This window comes from Neoarius graeffei, chromosome 4 (genome assembly GCF_027579695.1).
Source record: "Neoarius graeffei isolate fNeoGra1 chromosome 4, fNeoGra1.pri, whole genome shotgun sequence".
In the NCBI taxonomy this organism is placed as follows: Eukaryota; Metazoa; Chordata; class Actinopteri; order Siluriformes; family Ariidae; genus Neoarius; species Neoarius graeffei.
The window spans coordinates 91442621-91461375 of record NC_083572.1 but is presented as its reverse complement, the minus strand read 5'-3'; the positions used below and the strand labels follow the sequence as shown (position 1 = coordinate 91461375).

The following is an 18755-nucleotide window of genomic DNA, read 5'->3' as shown; positions in this document are numbered from 1 at the left end:
GTGTGTTTATTAATGCAAGTGAAGACAGGTAAACAATCCAGAACGGCAGGCAAAATTGTAAAACGGTCAAACAGGCAATAGGCCGAGTGAGGCACAAACAGGCTATCGTAGATTCGGCAGAATCAAAGACAAGAAACAGGAAATCAGGGATCAGGAAACCAAACAAGGAAATAAGGCTTGGTAATGTGCCAGCAATGCAACTCAATACTTCGCAAAGTAAGTGTGTTTCCAAAGTTTTTATATAGGCACGCTGATTGTGCCTTAATCCTGTGCAGGTGCGAGTCGTTTACGGTGTGCGCGAAAGTCCACTTGGGTTGCGCACTGTCCGGAGCACACCCAAGAGTCTATCTGATGCACGTGCCAAGGCACGCAGGTGTGACACTCTTACATGAAATTAGTACAAAAATTAATGTCGATATAAATATCTTATGCCAAATTATTATGGCATGTTACAAAAAATAAAGAAAAAAATCTGAGTCCTCATCTCCAATTTACGAGTCTGAATGCAGTTAATGTCCAAGTCCGAGTCATCAGTGCTCAAGTCCAAGTCGAGTCACGAGTCCTTAAATTAGGGCACAAGACAGACTCAAGTCCGAGCCCTGGACTCGAGTATTACAAGCCTGCCTCACACAGTGGAAATGTGTATTATGGTCAGACGAATCAGTATTCCAGGTCTTTTTTAGAAGAAATGGATGCTGTGAGCTCCGGATCAAAGACAAAAAGGACCATCCAGACTGTTACCAGCAACAAGTCCAAAAGCCAGGGTCTGTCATGGTATGGGGTTGTGTCAGTGCCCTTGGCAAAGGTACCTTACACTTCTGTGATGGGGCATTAATGCAGAAAAGTACACTGAGATTTTGGAGCAACATATGCTGCCTTCAAGATGACATTTTTTCCAGGGAGATTTCAACAAGACAATGCAAAACCACATTCTACACACATTACAAAGGCATGGCTGTGGAAGAACAGGGTGCCTGTCCCCTCTGTCTCCAATTGAGAATGTGTGGGACAAAATTATACCTGAAATGCTTCATCATTTGGTGTCTTCAGTCCCTAAACATCTTTTAAGTGTTGTGAGAAGGAATGGCAACATGTGTGATAAATTGATAAATGCTTTACCGTCCCAACTTTTTTTGAAATGTCTTGCAAGAATCAAAATTGAAGCGTTTATTTTGAAAAAACAACAAAATTCCTGAGGTAAAACGTCAAATAATGTGCTGTTGTATTGTTTTGAGTGCAATACAGGTCAAAGATTATTTACAAATCATTGTTTTCAGTTCTACTTTCAATTTTTAGCAAATACCATCCTAACTATTTCTGATTTGGGGTTGTATATTAAGGGTGTGTAAATGCATTAATAATTTCAAAAATCAATACCAAAATTACTCCTACAGGGTATTTGATTTTTATTACATATTATCCATTTATTTATTTAGATTTGTGAGTTTTACCTTTAAAACCAGCAATCAAGAGACCATGATGCTTTGTTGTGCTTTGTGTGAAACAGCTGAAAGTGAGACCTTTGCACTTCCTTCGGAAATTCATCAGCAAGAAAACTTTAGCGAAACATGAATTATAGAATAGAATAGAATGCCTTTACTGTCACTATACACATGTACAATGAGATTAAAGCATCTCCAATAACAGTGCAAACAGTGTGGAGAGACAGAGAGAGAGAGAGAGAGAGAGGAAGGGAGGAAAACAAAGGGGGGGTGTAAGGGGGGTAAGGTGCACAGTCTGAGGTGTATGTGTTGTGTTACACATTATGGAGTGAGATATTGCACATATAAAGTATTGCACAGAGACAGTCACATTATAAATTATTGCACGAGAGAGTCACATTATAAGATAAAATATTACACATTATGAAGTATTGCAAGGTAAGGTAAGGTGCACAGTCCTGAGGTGTATGTGCTGTGTGTAAGGTGCACAGTCCTGAGGTGTATGTGTTGCGTTTCACATTATGGATTGAGGTATTGAACATTATAAAAGTATTGCACAGAGAGAGTCACCTTACAAAGTACTGCACATTATAAATTAGTAAAATAGTAAAATAAATAGACTATAAAGTCAGAGCATATCCGAGTTCAGGGCAGTCATGGCTTTTGGAAAGAAGCTGTTTTTTAATCGATTTGTCTTTGTCCTGATGCACCTGTAGCGCCTATAATTGCATATAAATAAATTATCTCATATATAATTGCATATAAATAAAAAAATAAAATCAGTTCTTTAATGTGTGCAGTCCTGTTAAAATGCAAGTTAGGGATAAATAGATAATAGCTGCATATACTAGTTGTATATGCTGCCTTTATTTAGTGTGTGTGTGTGTGTGTGTGTGTGTGTGTGTGTGTGTGTGTGTGTCCTCCAGCTGAGCTGAGTCAGTGCAGGTCAGGGAATGAGGGTTGGGACAGGATGAGGTGGGAGGTGGGGGGTGGGGGAGGGGGCGGGGCGGGGCAGGACTGTGGTGATGTTGGTTCTTGCCCAGGACAGGAAGGCCATTGTGTTTAAACTGTGTTCAGTCACTATATGAACAATGACTGTTTCTGAGACCCATTGTGTTCAAGCCCCTGACCCCACTAGAGCAAAGACCCAATAAGAGCAGGGCTTGTTGGAACGAGCCTACACATGTGTACCCACTTGTATACAGCCAGCAGATTAAAGGATAACGCATTTCACTATCATAGACTTGCAATTCAGGTTTGTATTTCCCAAATACTCCTGGTCTCTGGTAGCACTGGATAAGAATTTATTTATTTTATTTTTTCATATCATGGGCTTCTTTATTCTTGAGCAAATCTAGATTGAAGATTGAATATCACTTCACATAAACACACCCATCCATCCATTATCCATAACCGCTTTTCCTCTACAGGGTCACGGGCAAGCTGGAGCCTATCCCAGCTGATTATGGGCGATAAGCAGGGTACACCCTGGACAAGTCACCAGATCATTGTAGGGCTGACACATAGACTACGTTCAGACTGCACCCTGAAACGACCCATATCCGATTTTTTTGCCCATATGCGACCTGTATCCGATTTGTTATTGACAATCTGAACGACACAGATCTGATTTTTTCACATGCGACCCAGGCCGCTTGGATATGTGGTCCTAATTCCGATGCATATCCGTTATTTTCACATGCGACTGCAGTCTGACCAGACAGGTCGCATTCATGCGGCCTACACATCATCAACAAGAGACAAACGTCACTATTCTGCGTTGGCTAATCCCGCCTCTTTGGTGGAAAACAACATTTGTACAGTTTTCAGAATTTAAATAGACTTTTATAGACTTGATCAAGCTAATGGTGGATTTGGTAGGGACCTGGATGTTAAATCATCCTGTATTACAAGATTATAAGATTGTTCTGGAAATTTCCAGTAATTTGACACCTTCGGTCTCATTAGTCTGCTGCCCACATTAATCAAATTATTGTGTGAGTTCCGCCGCCGCCACAAAAACCACATCGCCAGGTCTCGCCTCATCTCCATGCTTTACTTGCAAACTTGAAGAGTGCGCTTTTTTTTTGTTTACGTATTACATAGATGTGCTTATTACGTGTCAATTTGCGCATGCGGGACACTTTTGGGTCGTTTTCCGTTCATATTGGAGATCGCATACAAGTCTCATATTAATTAACATTGGTAATTAATTAACATTGGTAATGTGAACGGCCTAACAAAAAAATCGGATTTCACAACAAATCGGATATGGGTCGTTTCAGGTTACAGTCTGAACGTAGTGCAAGAGACAAACAACCATTCACACTCGCACCTACAGTCAATTTAGAGCCACCAATTAACCTAATCTGCATGTCTTTGGACTGTGGGGGAAACTGGAGCACCCGGAGGAAACCCAGAGTGTCGCAAGCAAGCTGGAGCCTATCCCAGCTGACTATGGGTGAGAGGTGGGGTACACCCTGAACAAGTCACCAGATCCTCGCAGGGCTGGGTAAACTTTCATATGTTCTATAGTCATTACACATAAAGTTAAATATTTCAAGCCTTTTTTTTTATTTTGATGATTATGGCTTATAGCTCATGAAAATCAGAAATCCAGTATCTCAAATTATTAGAATATTCCCTAAGATCAATCAAAAAAGGATTTACAAGACAGAAATGTCCAACTTCTGAAAAGTATGTTCATTTATACACTCAGTACTTGGTTGGGGCTCCTTTACCATGAATTACTGCATCAATGCAATGTGGCATGGAGGCGACCAGCCTGTGCTACTGCTGAGGTGTTACTGAAGCCCAGGTTGCTTTGATAGCAGCCTTCAGCTCGTGTGTATTTTTGGGTCAGGTGTTTCTCATCTTCCTCTTGACAATACATCATAGATTCTCCATGGGGTTCAGGTCAAGCGAGTTGGCTGGCCAATCAAACACAGTAAGCACAATCATGGTCAGCAAACCATTTGATAGTTTTGGCACAGTGGGCAGGTGCCAAGTCCTGCTGGAAAATGAAATCAGCATCTCCATAAAGCTTGTCATCAGATGGAAGCATGAAGTGATCCAAAATCTCCTGGTAGATGACTTTGGACTTGATAAAACACAGTGAACCAACACCAGCAGATGACATGGCACCCCAAATTATCACAGACTGTGGAAACTTCACACTGGACTTCAAACACATTGGATTCAGTGCCTCTCCATTCTTCCTCCAGACTCGAGGACCTTGATTTCCAAATGAAATGCAAAATTTACTTTCATCTGAAAAGAGGACTTTGGACCACTGAGCAACAGTCCAGTTCTTTCTCTCCTTAGCCCAGGTAAGACGCTTCTGACATTCTCTCTGGTTCAGGAGTGGCTTGATATTAAGAATGAGACAGTTGTAGCCCCTTTCCTTAAGGCGTCTGTGTGTGGTGGCTCTTGATACACTGACACCAGTCTCAGTCTACTCCTTGTGAAGCTCTCCCAAGTTCTTGAATCAACTTTTCTTGACAATGCTCTCAAGGCTGCAGTCATCTCTGTTGCTTGTGCACCTTTTCCAGCCAGCCTTTTCAGCAATGACCTTCTGTGGCTTACCCTCCTGATGGAGGGTGTTAATTATTATCTTCTGGACAACAGTCAAGTCAGCAGTCTTCCCCATGATTGTGGTTGCGTGTGCTGAACGAGACTGAGAGATACACAGTATTTATATTGTTTTATTCAAACTCTAATATTTTAAGATTTTTTTTGCACTGTCGGTCATAATTATCAAAAAGTCAAATAGTAAAATGCTTGAAACATTTTAGTTTACATGTAATGAGTCAAGAATATATTACATTTTCACTTTCTTAAATAACTGACGGAAAATATTGTACTTTTTCATGACATTCTATTTTTTTTAGATGCACCTGTATACTATAAAGTCAGACAGTATTGACTGTGTTGAAAAGATGTGTTGCATGAGCAGATTGTGAATAAGAGTCCTGGGGATGAGCATAGGACAGGGTTTATGATTACAGCAGCAGTTCAAATCTACAAATCTACAGTATCTACTGAAGCAAGGGTGAGCCTTGGGCATTTTGGGAAGTGAAAATCTTTCGGGTGTCAATGTATGTATGGTCATAAACAGCATGTTTTTAGGCATTTTTGAATGATTCCCAAGTGTATAAACACTTCCTAAGTCATTTTCATGCCTGTGTACTTTTAATAAATTGCTCCTTTGAGTGCCTCTTTTTTATTCTCTTTGTTCAGAATTGGATTTTCCTGTCACTGGTCATTAACATTTATAAAGAAGACATCTAATGTTCATTAATATTTATGAGCTTGCCAATACCCTGTACACAGAAATGAGAAGCTTGGTTTTTGTTTTTTACATCAAGATTTAAAATCAGACTTTTGCAACTTCTTGTTGTTTCATACCTAAACACAAATTTGCTGATTCTTTATTTAATGTCATGAAACAGCTCAATTTACAGCGTTTTTTCACACATTATTTTGAGTTATTTAACTCCAAATTGCATACTAGCTTACTACGTGGGTTTGTACTTTGAATAATAGTAAGCTGGGTAATTAGTTGTGCAGTATGTTGATTGGTGCAACAGATTGATTGAAGTTTTTCAAATGCATCACATCATACACTCACCGGCCACTTTAATATGAACTTGTTCTTGAGTCTAAGATTCCTGTTCTTGGCTGGCAGGAATGGAACCCCATGTGGTCTTCTGCTGTTGCATGCTGAGATGCTTTTCTGCTCACCACGGTTGTAAAGAGTTGCTATGAGTTACTATATCCTTCCTGGCAAAAAAGCTCAAACCAATCTGTCAATTTTCCTTTGACCTCTCTTATCAACAAGGCGTTTGTTTCCACCCACAGAACTGTCGCTCACTCAAAGTTTTTTGTTTTTCGTATCATTCTGTGTAAACTCTAGAGACTGTTGTGTGTGAAAACCCCAGGAGATCAGCAGTTTCTGAAATACTCAAACCAGTCCATCTGGTTAGCACCAACACCCATGCCAGTCACACTTTGAGATCACAATTTTTCCCATTCTGATGTTTGAAGTGAACATTATCTGAAGCTCTTGATTTGTATTTGCATGATCTTTTTTTTTTAAAGTACAAACTCTGTTATAGATTTTTAATTTATGACTTCTACATAGGGCGGCACGGTGGTGTAGTGGTTAGCACTGTCGCCTCACAGCAAGAAGGTCCTGGGTTCGAGCCCCGGGGCCGGCGAGGGCCTTTCTGTGTGGAGTTTGCATGTTCTCCCCGTGTCCGCGTGGGTTTCCTCCGGGTGCTCCGGTTTCCCCCACAGTCCAAAGACATGCAGGTTAGGTTAACTGGTGACTCTAAATTGACCGTAGGTGTGAATGTGAGTGTGAATGGTTGTCTGTGTCTATGTGTCAGCCCTGTGATGACCTGGCGACTTGTCCAGGGTGTACCCCGCCTTTCACCCGTAGTCAGCTGGGATAGGCTCCAGCTTGCCTGCGACCCTGTAGAAGGATAAAGCGGCTAGAGATAATGAGATGAGATGAGACTTCTACATAGGGCGGCATGGTGGTGTAGTGGTTAGCACGGTCACCTCACAGCAAGAAGGTTCTGGGTTCGAGCCCAGTGGCTGACGGGAGCCTTTCTGTGTTGAGTTCACATGTTCTCCCCATGTCTGCGTGGGTTTCCTCCGGGTGCTCCGGTTCCCCCCCCCACAGTCCAAAGGGCATGCAGGTTAGGCTAATTGGTGGCTCGAAATTCACCGTAGGTGTGAATAGTTGTGTGTCTCTATCACTACGTTCACACTGCAAGGCTTAATGCTCAATTCTGATTTTTTTGTGAAATCCGATTTTTTTTGTGAGGTCGTTCACATTAACAAATATATGCGACTTGTACGTGATCCTCAGTATGAACGAAAAGTGACCTAAAAGTGTTCCGCATGCGCATTGCAGGATACGACGACATCACACGCAGTGAGCATGGCCAGTGTTTACGGAAGTAACCTAAAGTTTCCTGTGTATGACAGTAGCCAGCATGGAGTACCTGGCGATGATGCAGTTGTTGTTGCGACGGAGCCAGAACATGCACAATAGCCTGATGTTAAGGAGAAGGTTGAGAAGGAAGAGGGCAAGGGTTTTGGCTCAGGCGTTCTGCGGGGTAGTGACTGAAACCTCCGTTCAAAGGAACGTGTGGGTGCGGAGTCGCATTGATGTCATGCGCCATGTTGTTGTAACTTTTTTTGAGAGACCCGCCGCCTACTTCAGCGCAGAATAGTGACGTTTGTGGCTTGTTGATGACGTGTAAGTCGGATGAATGCGACCTGGCGGTTCAGACTGAAGTCGCATATGAAAAGATCGGATAGGAATCGGAATTAGGACCACATATCCAAACGGCCTGGGTTGGATTTGAAAAAATCGGATCTGTGTCGTTCATATTGTCAATAAAAGATCGAATACAGGTCACATATGGGCGAAAAAATCAGATTTGAGTCACTTCAGCCTGCAGTGTGAACGTGTCAGCCCTGTGATGTCCTGGCGACTTGTCCAGGGTGTACCCCGCCTTTCGCCCATAGTCAGCTGGGATAGGCTCCAGCTTGCCTGCGACCCTGCACAGGATAAGTGGTTACAGATAACGGATGGATGGATGGGCTTCTATATAATCAAGTCAGTACAGGAACATTTTAGATTTACAAACATTAGTTTTATAGGACAACATTAACTGTTACAGATAAATGATTGTACAAGAATCAGATTACATAAGAGACGCTTTTCACAAAATAAATAAATAAATAAATAAATTCATAATGAAGGCTGCTGGGTTTTGCTGCAAAATGAAGAAGCGAGTGTGACAGTCAAAGTTTCCAGAAGAACCGGGGCTGGTTCTGTAAGATGCTCAATAAAACCTACAGCTCACTTCCTTATAAAACTACACTCGTACCTGACACTACTTTCTTTTTTTTTTTTTTTAAGCAAAGGGTCGTCTCACACCAAATATTGACTTTGCCTCATTTATAACTGTTTACTGCTCATTATAGTATTTTTTTTAAATGTAAAAACATTTAATTTCATAGTTTTTGAAGGCATCTTTGCTCTACAGCGTTTCTTTACATGTGTCTCAGATTTCTGCATGTTCACACTGAAATAAATTTAACACATTCGTTTTTGTGGGGGCGACTTTTCAGATCCCACTGAGTTGAATTGAATTCAGATCATCCACAAAGAATTTTGTAAAAATCTCAGCATGCTGCAGCATTTGGATGTAAAAAAATAAAAATAAAAATCACTAACACCTCAAAAAAGGGGTACAAGGAATCTCTGAGAAATGTGGATTCATTTTATGACTGACTTTATGTGACCTTAGTTTAATAATAATAATAATAACTTATTATCCACAGAAATCTTTCAGTTTACACTGATTTCCAAAGATGCTGTGCATTAATAACATAGGGCAATAAAAATAACGAGTATGTAAATACTAAACACATAATTATATTTAATAAATGTTAATAATATCAGTCTAAATACTCATCCTCCTCATGGGTAATGTCTCAATGATACATTCATGAATAATGTCTCCAGTATGCCAACTTAAACTCCCTAACACTACGAGCAGATTGTTGTTTATTGTGCAAGGAATAAAACGCATCAGGCCTGTTGGAGGAAATTACAGTGGTGCTTGAAAGTTTGTGAACCCTTTAGAATTTTCTGTATTTCTGCATAAATATGACCTAAAACATCATCAGATTTTCACACAAGTCCTAAAAGTAGATAAAGAGAACCCAGTTAAACAAATGAGACAAAAATATTATACTTGGTCATTTATTTATTGAGGAAAATTATCCAATATTACATATCTGTGAGTAGCAAAAGTATGTGAACCTTGGTTTCAGTATCTGGTGTGACCCCCTTGTGCAGCAATAACTGCAACTAAACATTTCCGGTAACTGTTGATCAGTCCTGCACACCGGCTTGGAGGAATTTTAGCCCATTCCTCCGTACAGAACAGCTTCAACTCTGGGATGTTGGTGGGTTTCCTCACATGAACTGCTCGCTTCAGGTCCTTCCACAACATTTCCATTGGATTAAGGTCAGGACTTTGACTTGGCCATTCCAAAACATTAACTTTATTCTTCTTTAACCATTCTTTGGTAGAATGACTTGTGTGCTTAGGGTTATTGTCTTACTGCATGACCCACCTTCTCTTGAGATTCAGTTCATGGACAGATGTCCTGACATTTTCCTTCAGAATTCGCTGGTATAATTCAGAATTCATTGTTCCATCAATGATGGCAAGCCGTCCTGGCCCAGATGCAGCAAAACAGGCCCAAACCATGATACTACCACCACCATGTTTCACAGATGGGATAAGGTTCTTATGCTGGAATGCAGTCTTTTCCTTTCTCCAAACATAACACTTCTAATTTAAACCAAAAAGTTTTATTTTGGTCTCATCCGTCCACAAAAATTTTTCCAATAGCCTTCTGGCTTGTCCACCTGATCTTTAGCAAACTGCAGACGAGCAGCAATGTTCTTTTTGGAGAGCAGCGGCTTTCTCCTTGCAAACCTGCCATGCACACCATTGTTGTTCAATGTTCTCCTGATGGTGGACTCATGAACATTAACATTAGCCAATGTGAGAGAGGCCTTCAGTTGCTTAGAAGTTACCCTGGGGTCCTTTGTGACCTCGCCGACTATTACACACCTTGCTCTTGGAGTGATCTTTGTTGGTTGACCACTCCTGGGGAGGGTAACAATGGTCTTGAATTTCCTCCATTTGTACACAATCTGTCTGACTGTGGATTGGTGGAGTCCAAACACTTTAGAGATGGTTTTGTAACCTTTTCCAGCCTGATGAGCATCAACAACACTTTTTCTGAGGTCCTCAGAAATCTCCTTTGTTCGTGCCATGATACACTTCCACAAACATATTTTGTGTAGATCAGACTTTGATAGATCCCTGTTCTTTAAATAAAACAGGGTGCCCACTCACACCTGATTGTCATCCCATTGATTGAAAACACCTGACTCTAATTTCATCCTTCAAATTAACTGCTAATCCTAGAGGTTCACATACTTTTGCCACTGACAGATATGTAATACTGGATCATTTTCCTCAATAAATAAATGACCAAGTATATTATTTTTGTCTCATTTGTTTAACTGGGTTCTCTTTATTTACTTTTAGGACTTGTGTGAAAATCTGATGATGTTTTAGGTCATATTTATGCAGAAATATAGAAAATTCTAAAGGGTTCACAAACTTTCAAGCACCACTGTAATTCATGATGTGGCAATGTGATGCAAAGTCTAATGCAAAGTGGGTTATTTTTCTATTTAACAGTTATTCCATGAAATTGAGTCGTAAATGAGCTGATAGCCGACGAGGTGCGTACAGTAGCACCAAGTTGGCTATAAGCCGTGTACGGCGAGATTGAGTGGAATAACTGTTTTATTCTATCCACGTTCACTGGATTTTGAGAAACTTTGTACAAAACTTTCGACAAAATCATTTCTGCTTAAAATGTAAACAAACCGTTAAAAAATACTATAATAATAATTATTGGAAAAATAAAAAAGATACATTCTTACCATCAAATACTTTTATTCCATATTTTGTTGCTTTTTTGGGGGGGGTGTTGTTTGTGAGTAGAGTTTTTATTTCATCCTCGGTTGGTTTGAGCAACACGCTCTGCCATTTTGTTTTTCTCTACTCACGATATATGAGCTGATAGCCTAGTAGTAGAGTAGCCAATCAGAGTGCATGACTGCTCATATCCAGTGACTGTGGATAGAATATTCCTAAGGGTTTTACTTCTCTTGTACAGCAGTGATTTGCCAATGATTACAATTTGTCATTTATTAAAGAATAACATGTTTTCTTTTCCCTTTTATAGTTATGTGCAAACTCCACACAGAAAGGCCCTTGCCGGCCACTGGGTTCGAACCCAGAACCTTCTTGCTGTGAGGCAACCATGCTAACCACTACACCACCGTGCCGCCCAAGAATGAAGACTGGGAAAGCAGTCAGACCAGTTGGTAACCCGATTGAGGCTTGGAGATGTTTGGGTGAGATAACGAGATTGTTTCATAAGATCCTAGAGAATAAAAAAATGCCAAATGAATGGAGAAAGAGTGTGCTAGTCCTAATATACAAGAATAAGGGAGATGTACAGAGCTGCAGTAATTACAGAGGAATAAAATTGATGAGCCACACCATGAAGCTATGGGAAAGGGTATTGGAGGCGAGATTGAGAAGAGAGGTAGCAATCTGTGAACAGCAGTACGGGTTTATGCCAAGGAAGAGCACGTCAGATGCAATTTTTGCTTTAAGAATGTTAATGGAGAAGTACAGGGAAGGCCAGAGAAAGCTACACTGTGTGTTTGTAGACCTGGAGAAGGCATACGATTACATAGTTACATTTAATGTCACTGTACATATACCTCTGCTCTCGCTTATATCAGAATGCAAGCAATTGAAGGCATAGGACACTAATTATGAATGTTGACTTCAACAGATAATTAACCCTGAAACAAGTAAAGAGCAGTGTTCTCCCCAGGGATTTCAAATAGCACCGTGGTAAACTGTCATTTTGAAATAGCATTTTGCTTCTTGAAATAGTGTCAAAATCCATCCGAAATGTTTTGTAAATACATTCAGTCAGTAAACAGGAAGTCGATGTGCGACAGACCTAAAAACGGTATACATGGTATAGAACCCCAAGCTGATGCTCAGTACCAAATATCAAGCAGTTGTGATTTGTAGTTGCTGAGAAAAGTGTGATGAAATTTTTGTAAATCCACCTTATGTTTCGTAAATACATTCAGTTGGTAAACAGGAAGTTGATGTGGGACAGACCTGAAAACGGTATATACAGTATAGAACCCCAAGCTGAAGCTCAGTACCAAATATCAAGCAATTGTGATTTGTAGCTGCTGAGAAAAGTGTTACGAAAATTTTGTAAATCCACCCTATGTTTCGTAAATACTAGTGCTGTCAAGCGATTAAAATATTTAATCGCGATTAATGTCGCGACTGTCATAGTTAACTCGCGATTAATCGCAATTTAATCGCACATTTTTGTCACATGAAAAACCATTGTAATTCTCTTATCAGCATAAAAAAGTGAATGGGCTTGCTCACCGTTTGGCGGGGGTACACGGGGGATCCGAGATCCCCTGAAACAGACATGAGATCCCTTGAAAACATGACTTGGGAAATGTTGGGGGGGTCTCTAAAATATTGGCAAAATGATGTTTATTGACATAGCAATCGTGTGTAACGGGAAGCATTTGCATATCCGAAGTGAGCGCGCGATGGAGAGCCGTGCTCTGAGACAAGTGCAAGCACCCCCCCAAGGGAAAATAAGGGACCCCCCGAAAATATCGGCATAGTTCGAACACTGGTTGTACCAATGTTTTTTTTTTTTTATTGCAGAGCATAACACGTCTTGTCACAGCCACTGCAAAGTGGGGCTGGAGCCGCCGATGGGAAAACGAAACTTAAGCCAAGCACCGTGGCTCTTCGGGGGAGGGCAGAGGACTCTGGCTGTGTGGGGCGTGGCATCATGTCACAGAGCGTTAATCTCGCGATAAAAAATTATCGCCGTTAAAATTGAGTCAAGTTAACGCGTTAATAACGCAACATTTTTGACAGCACTAGTAAATACATTCAGTCCGTAAACAGGAAGTCGATGGGTGACAGACCTGAAAACGGTATATACGGTATAGAACCCCAAGCTGAAGCTCGGTACCAAATATCAAGCAGTTGTGATTTGTAGTTGCTGAGAAAAGTGTGATGAAAATTTTGTAAATCCACCCTATGTTTCGTAAATACATTAAGTTGGTAAACAGGAAGTCGATGTGTGACAGACCTGAAAACGGTATACACAGTATAGAACCCCAAGCCGAAGTTTGGTACCAAATACCAAGTGGCTATGATTTGTGGTTGCTGAGAAAAAGGGTGTTTCGGACGGACTGACAGAGGTAAAAAACCAGTATACCCCCCTCCTTCTCAGCAGGGGTATAATTATTGGCAACAGATGTAGATTTCTACTGTTATAATCAGAAATGCATGATGTCTGTAACAAAGCCAGTTTTATAATAAATAAATAAATAAATAAATAAATAAAATTAGTCGAATATAAATAGAGCAAGTTACAACGGGGCAGAGCTGCATCTCTGTAGACTTCCACTGATTTATGACTGAATCTTGCCTCTGCTCATGAGGTGCAAGTGCTGATGTTTAAAAGTAGTCAGCAACAGTCACTAATACAGCATCGAACACAGCGTCTTATATCTACGGCATATTATGTGATCTTCATTTGCACTGAAAGTTGAGTTCAGCCTTGATCCAATCATGTCTTGCATGAAGCAGATAAAATGTGCAATTTTTATATTCCTTCCTATAGTATAAATTTCCTATAAAATAAAATCAGTAAATATTGACTGTACAGGAAGTATTGGATTAGATTTAGGATGCCTATAGGACACCCAGCAACAACCTGATCTCATTTTCCGTCTTGTTCCTTTTCTCCTATCTGTTAATCAGCCTGTTATCAGTTTCTGTGGGTGACGAACTAAAGGCTCGTTGTTCAAAAGTCCATGAACGGCAGGAATTTTACTTCCGTCAACATTTATAACCTCTTAATCATTAAATAAAAACCGGGTGAGTCCGTAAACAATCAGGAAATTGTCCTTTGCACGTCTTTGGTCTCTAGCGCAAAAGGGTGAAGGATAATAATAAATTATTTAGATTATATGTATTCTATGATATAGTATGTAATATGTATTCAACTGCCTCGGCAGAAGTGCTGTAGAAGATTCCACACTCCAGCCAGCCCTACTGATAAAGGAAGTAACGTACTGAGTGCTGAATATGGAGAATTACTGATTTCTCTGCAATAAAATTTCAATGACAGCAGCAGAAAGGGCATGATTTATCATAAGATTTTTTTAGACAGTGGAAGAGGTATAATATTGAATCTCATTCTTATTCACTGTTCTATAATTCAATTGCAAGTGAACTAACATCATTTATAGTTATGTAATAAAAAAAAAAACTTCTTTAAAAGTATACAGCTCCACAACCCAAGTTTCCTGGATGACAAACTTTTATCCTTAAAATAACTGACAAATCAGCACTTCTCTGCAGCCATGTTCTCTATTTTACCTTTGTTTGTGTGTGTGTGTGTGTGTGTGTGTGTGTGTGTGTGTGTGTGTGTGTGTCTTTGTGTATATGTACCGTGTTTGTCTTTGTGTATGTGTAGTATGTTGTGTGTATGTGTGTGTATACTATGTTTGTGTGTGTGTGTGTGTGTTTGTCTTTGTGTATACGGTATGTACTATGTTATGTGTGTGTGTGTTTGTCTTTGTGTATGTGTACTATGTTGTGTGTGTGTTTGTCTTTGTGTATGTGTACTATGTTGTGTGTGTATTTGTCTTTGTGTATGTGTAGTATGTTGTGTGTGTGTGTATACTATGTGTGTGTATGTGTGTTTGTCTTTGTGTATATGTACTGTTGTGTGTGTATTTGTCTTTGTGTATGTGTAGTATGTTGTGTGTGTGTGTGTGTATACTGTTTGTGTGTGTGTGTGTGTCTTTGTGTATATGTACTGTTGTGTGTGTATTTGTCTTTGTGTATGTGTAGTATGTTGTGTGTGTGTGTGTGTGTGTGTGTCTTTGTGTATATGTACTGTTGTGTGTGTATTTGTCTTTGTGTATGTGTAGTATGTTGTGTGTGTGTGTGTGTGTGTATACTGTTTGTGTGTGTGTGTGTGTGTGTGTGTGTGTGTGTGTGTGTGTTTGTCTTTGTGTATATGTACTGTTGTGTGTGTATTTGTCTTTGTGTATGTGTAGTATGTTTTGTGTGTGTGTGTGTGTGTGTGTGTGTATACTGTTTGTGTGTGTGTGTGTGTTTGTCTTTGTGTATATGTACTGTTGTGTGTGTATTTGTCTTTGTGTATGTGTAGTATGTTGTGTGTGTGTGTGTGTGTGTGTGTCTTTGTGTATATGTACTGTTGTGTGTGTATTTGTCTTTGTGTATGTGTACTATGTTGTGTGTGTATTTGTCTTTGTGTACGTGTACTATGTTGTGTGTGTGTGTGTTTGTCTTTGTGTATGTGTACTATGTTGTGTGTGTATTTGTCTGTGTATGTGTACTATGTGTTTGTCTTTGTGTACGTGTACTATGTTTGTGTGTGTGTGTTTGTCTTTGTGTATATGTACTATGTTGTGTGTGTATTTGTCTTTGTGTATGTGTACTATGTTGTGTGTGTATTTGTCTTTGTGTATGTGTACTATGTTGTGTGTGTATTTGTCTTTGTGTACGTGTACTATGTTGTGTGTGTGTTTGTCTTTGTGTATGTGTACTATGTTGTGTGTGTATTTGTCTGTGTATGTGTACTATGTGTTTGTCTTTGTGTACGTGTACTATGTTTGTGTGTGTGTTTGTCTTTGTGTATATGTACTATGTTGTGTGTGTATTTGTCTTTGTGTATGTGTACTATGTTGTGTGTGTATTTGTCTTTGTGTATGTGTACTATGTTGTGTGTGTATTTGTCTTTGTGTACGTGTACTATGTTGTGTGTGTATTTGTCTTTGTGTACGTGTACTATGTTGTGTGTGTGTGTGTTTGTCTTTGTGTATATGTACTATGTTGTGTGTGTATTTGTCTTTGTGTATGTGTACTATGTTGTGTGTGTATTTGTCTTTGTGTATGTGTACTATGTGTATGTTTGTCTTTGTGTATATGTACTGAGGCTGTTTTGTTTGTTTGTGTGTGTGTGTGTCTGAATGTTCAGGAATATCTGTGTATTCCCGTATACATGTGCTGTTTCTTTGTGCATGTGTCAGGTGTGTTTGTGTATGTGTGTGTGTGTGTGTGTGGTGTGTGTGATCTAAACCCTCCAGGCTGCAGTGCAAGTGCACTGAATATATAGAGTTACACCACCAACAGCCTTATTAATGATTGATTTCATGCATAAGGTGTTTATTTCATTGCTTAGTGGGGTTCTGTAGAAAAAAAGCAATACAAACTGACATCGTTCTGTATCTGTGATTATAATAGATAATAGGTCAAATAAGGTATATTTAATATAACATCCCAAAAATTCAGTTTTCAAACTGACCACTGTACCTGTTAAATACATAAAAATCCAACTTTGCTCAGGAAACATAGCAGACAACATTCACAAAAGAAGTAAATATAAAACAACGCCAAGCAGAATGTTCAAATCCACATGAGAATCATATTAATTGGACTTTGTTAGTTTTGTGTTCCTAACACATTCATTCACGTACCTGAGCAGTGCACACACACACACACACACACACACACACACACACACAGAAAGAAAGAGTAAGGAGGCTGTAACTGCTTGACTGCTGTGTGAGAACAACACCACACTGTCTCTCTTTGTCTCTCCTCTTCAAAGAAGCAGACAGAAGGTCAGCACTTCCTGTGTAACTCCACACCACTATGAAAAGTCCCTTCAGTTTGTCCTTAGCTGATAATCTGCCAAATATGATCGCACAAAATGTCAACAACACTGTAATAAATAATATCACGCTCAGCGAATAGATCAGTGTAAATGTGATCTGTGTAAATTCACATTTCTAATAAATAACTGAGGAGAGATGTTATACTCAAGTGTCTGAGTGTCTCGCTGTCCTCTGGTGTTGCTGATGCAAATGGAAAACTGATAGTCTGCACTATCAGTGTGTGGGAGGGAAAGTGGTGGTGTCTCATATTTACAAAGATTTTATGACAAACAGAGACATTTCTCCAGTTGTGGTCTGAAGTTTGCATACAGGGACATCAATGTTGCGCCAGTATTGGGCTTTCAATGATTTCTTTGAACAATTCTTTTACTGTGGCACAATCAGATCCTTAACAGAAACAAATCAACAAGAATTTGTTGCACAGTTTTCATTTATTTTGCATTTTCAACACAGCATCGAAATTATACATACACCCGCTTAGATTATTAATTCAGATCTCTATGAAGTTGGCACCCTGTATGCTGAGAATGTGAATAAAAGTATTGTGATTTGTTTGTGTATCGTTGGCAAAATAAAAAAAAAGATCAAATAGTTTTAGAGAAATTAACCGTTAAATGTTTTAATGATGCTTTAATGATACAGCACCCCATGAACACCCAAATGACTCCAAACATGTCTGATTCATTTGTGCATCGTTTGCATACATAAAATAAATAGATGTGATTTAAATAGATAAATAGTTGGCATGATTTTTTTTTAAGTTATTAAATGTTATTTTCTTGACGCTTGATGTCACTCAGAACCTCATTAATGTGTGCACAAACAATGGGGTGCTGGGCTATTAAAACCTTATTCAAACATTTCATTTTCTGTATCGTTTATCCCTTGCGGCCACACAGACAGACAGACAGCCACTCTCTTTCTCTCACACACACACACACACACACACACACACACACACACACACACACACACACACACAAAACTATGGGCAATTTAGAGTAACCAACTGAACGAATCTGCATGTCTGGACTGTTGGAGGAAACCAGAGCACCCAGAGGAAACCCACACAGGCATGAGGAGAACATGCAAACTCCACACAGAAAGGCCCCAGTCAGCCATAGGACTCAAACACAGAACCTCCTTGCTGTGAGGCGACAGTGCTAACCACTGCACCACCGTGTTGCCCTATTAAACATTTAATGGTTAATTTCTCTAAAATTGTTTAAGCACAAACGTGCATAAACAAATCTAAATATTTTTATTCATCTTCTCATCATATGGGGTGCCAACTTCACAGAGGTTTAATTCAGTGGTGCTGAAAGTTCCAAAATGTCTTTTACTTTTCCAAAGCCAAGTCTCTTAACTTCGGAGGCGAAGTGGCCAAGTGGTTAGAGCGCTTGACCACTAAGCGAACGGTCCCTGGTTCGAGCCTCGGCTCGACGGGGATCTGGGGCTCGCTCCCTGTCCACCCAGCAGTGAATGGGGACCTGGTGGAAACACTGGGGGAAGTAAGGCGGTGAGGAAAGGAACTGGCCACCCTACCTCACTATGCCGATGGCCCAGGACAAGTGCGCTCTCTAACAGGCACTCCCCCAATGTACGAATCGTATATGGGACCCTCTCTTCTTCTTCTCTTAACTTCCTGGATTGTCTACAGCTGGTAGCTTCTCTGTACCAACATAAAAAGGGGTTGTTTGACACTCATTGAATTGGCCAACACACAATACAATGGAAAAGTCCAAGGAGCTCAGTGCAGATCTGAGAAAGAGGATCACAGATTTACACACTCAAGAATGTCTCGGATGGCCCTTTTCCACTACCCTTTTTCAGCTCACTTCAGC

The 18755-nt window shown here is 40.0% G+C and overlaps 1 protein-coding gene across 2 annotated transcripts in view; it reads right to left on the bottom strand.

Moving 5' to 3' along the window:
* Nucleotides 1-16378: 16378 nt before the first annotated feature.
* Nucleotides 16379-18755, bottom strand: part of ap1m3 (adaptor related protein complex 1 subunit mu 3) — a 105315-nt gene continuing 102938 nt past the window's right edge. For both annotated transcript variants that reach the window (XM_060920007.1, XM_060920009.1), the window contains one exon: nucleotides 16379-16924. In XM_060920007.1, coding sequence (XP_060775990.1) covers nucleotides 16902-16924 — 23 coding nt within the window. In that variant the 3' untranslated portion in view covers nucleotides 16379-16901. The remainder of the gene's footprint in view (nucleotides 16925-18755) is intronic.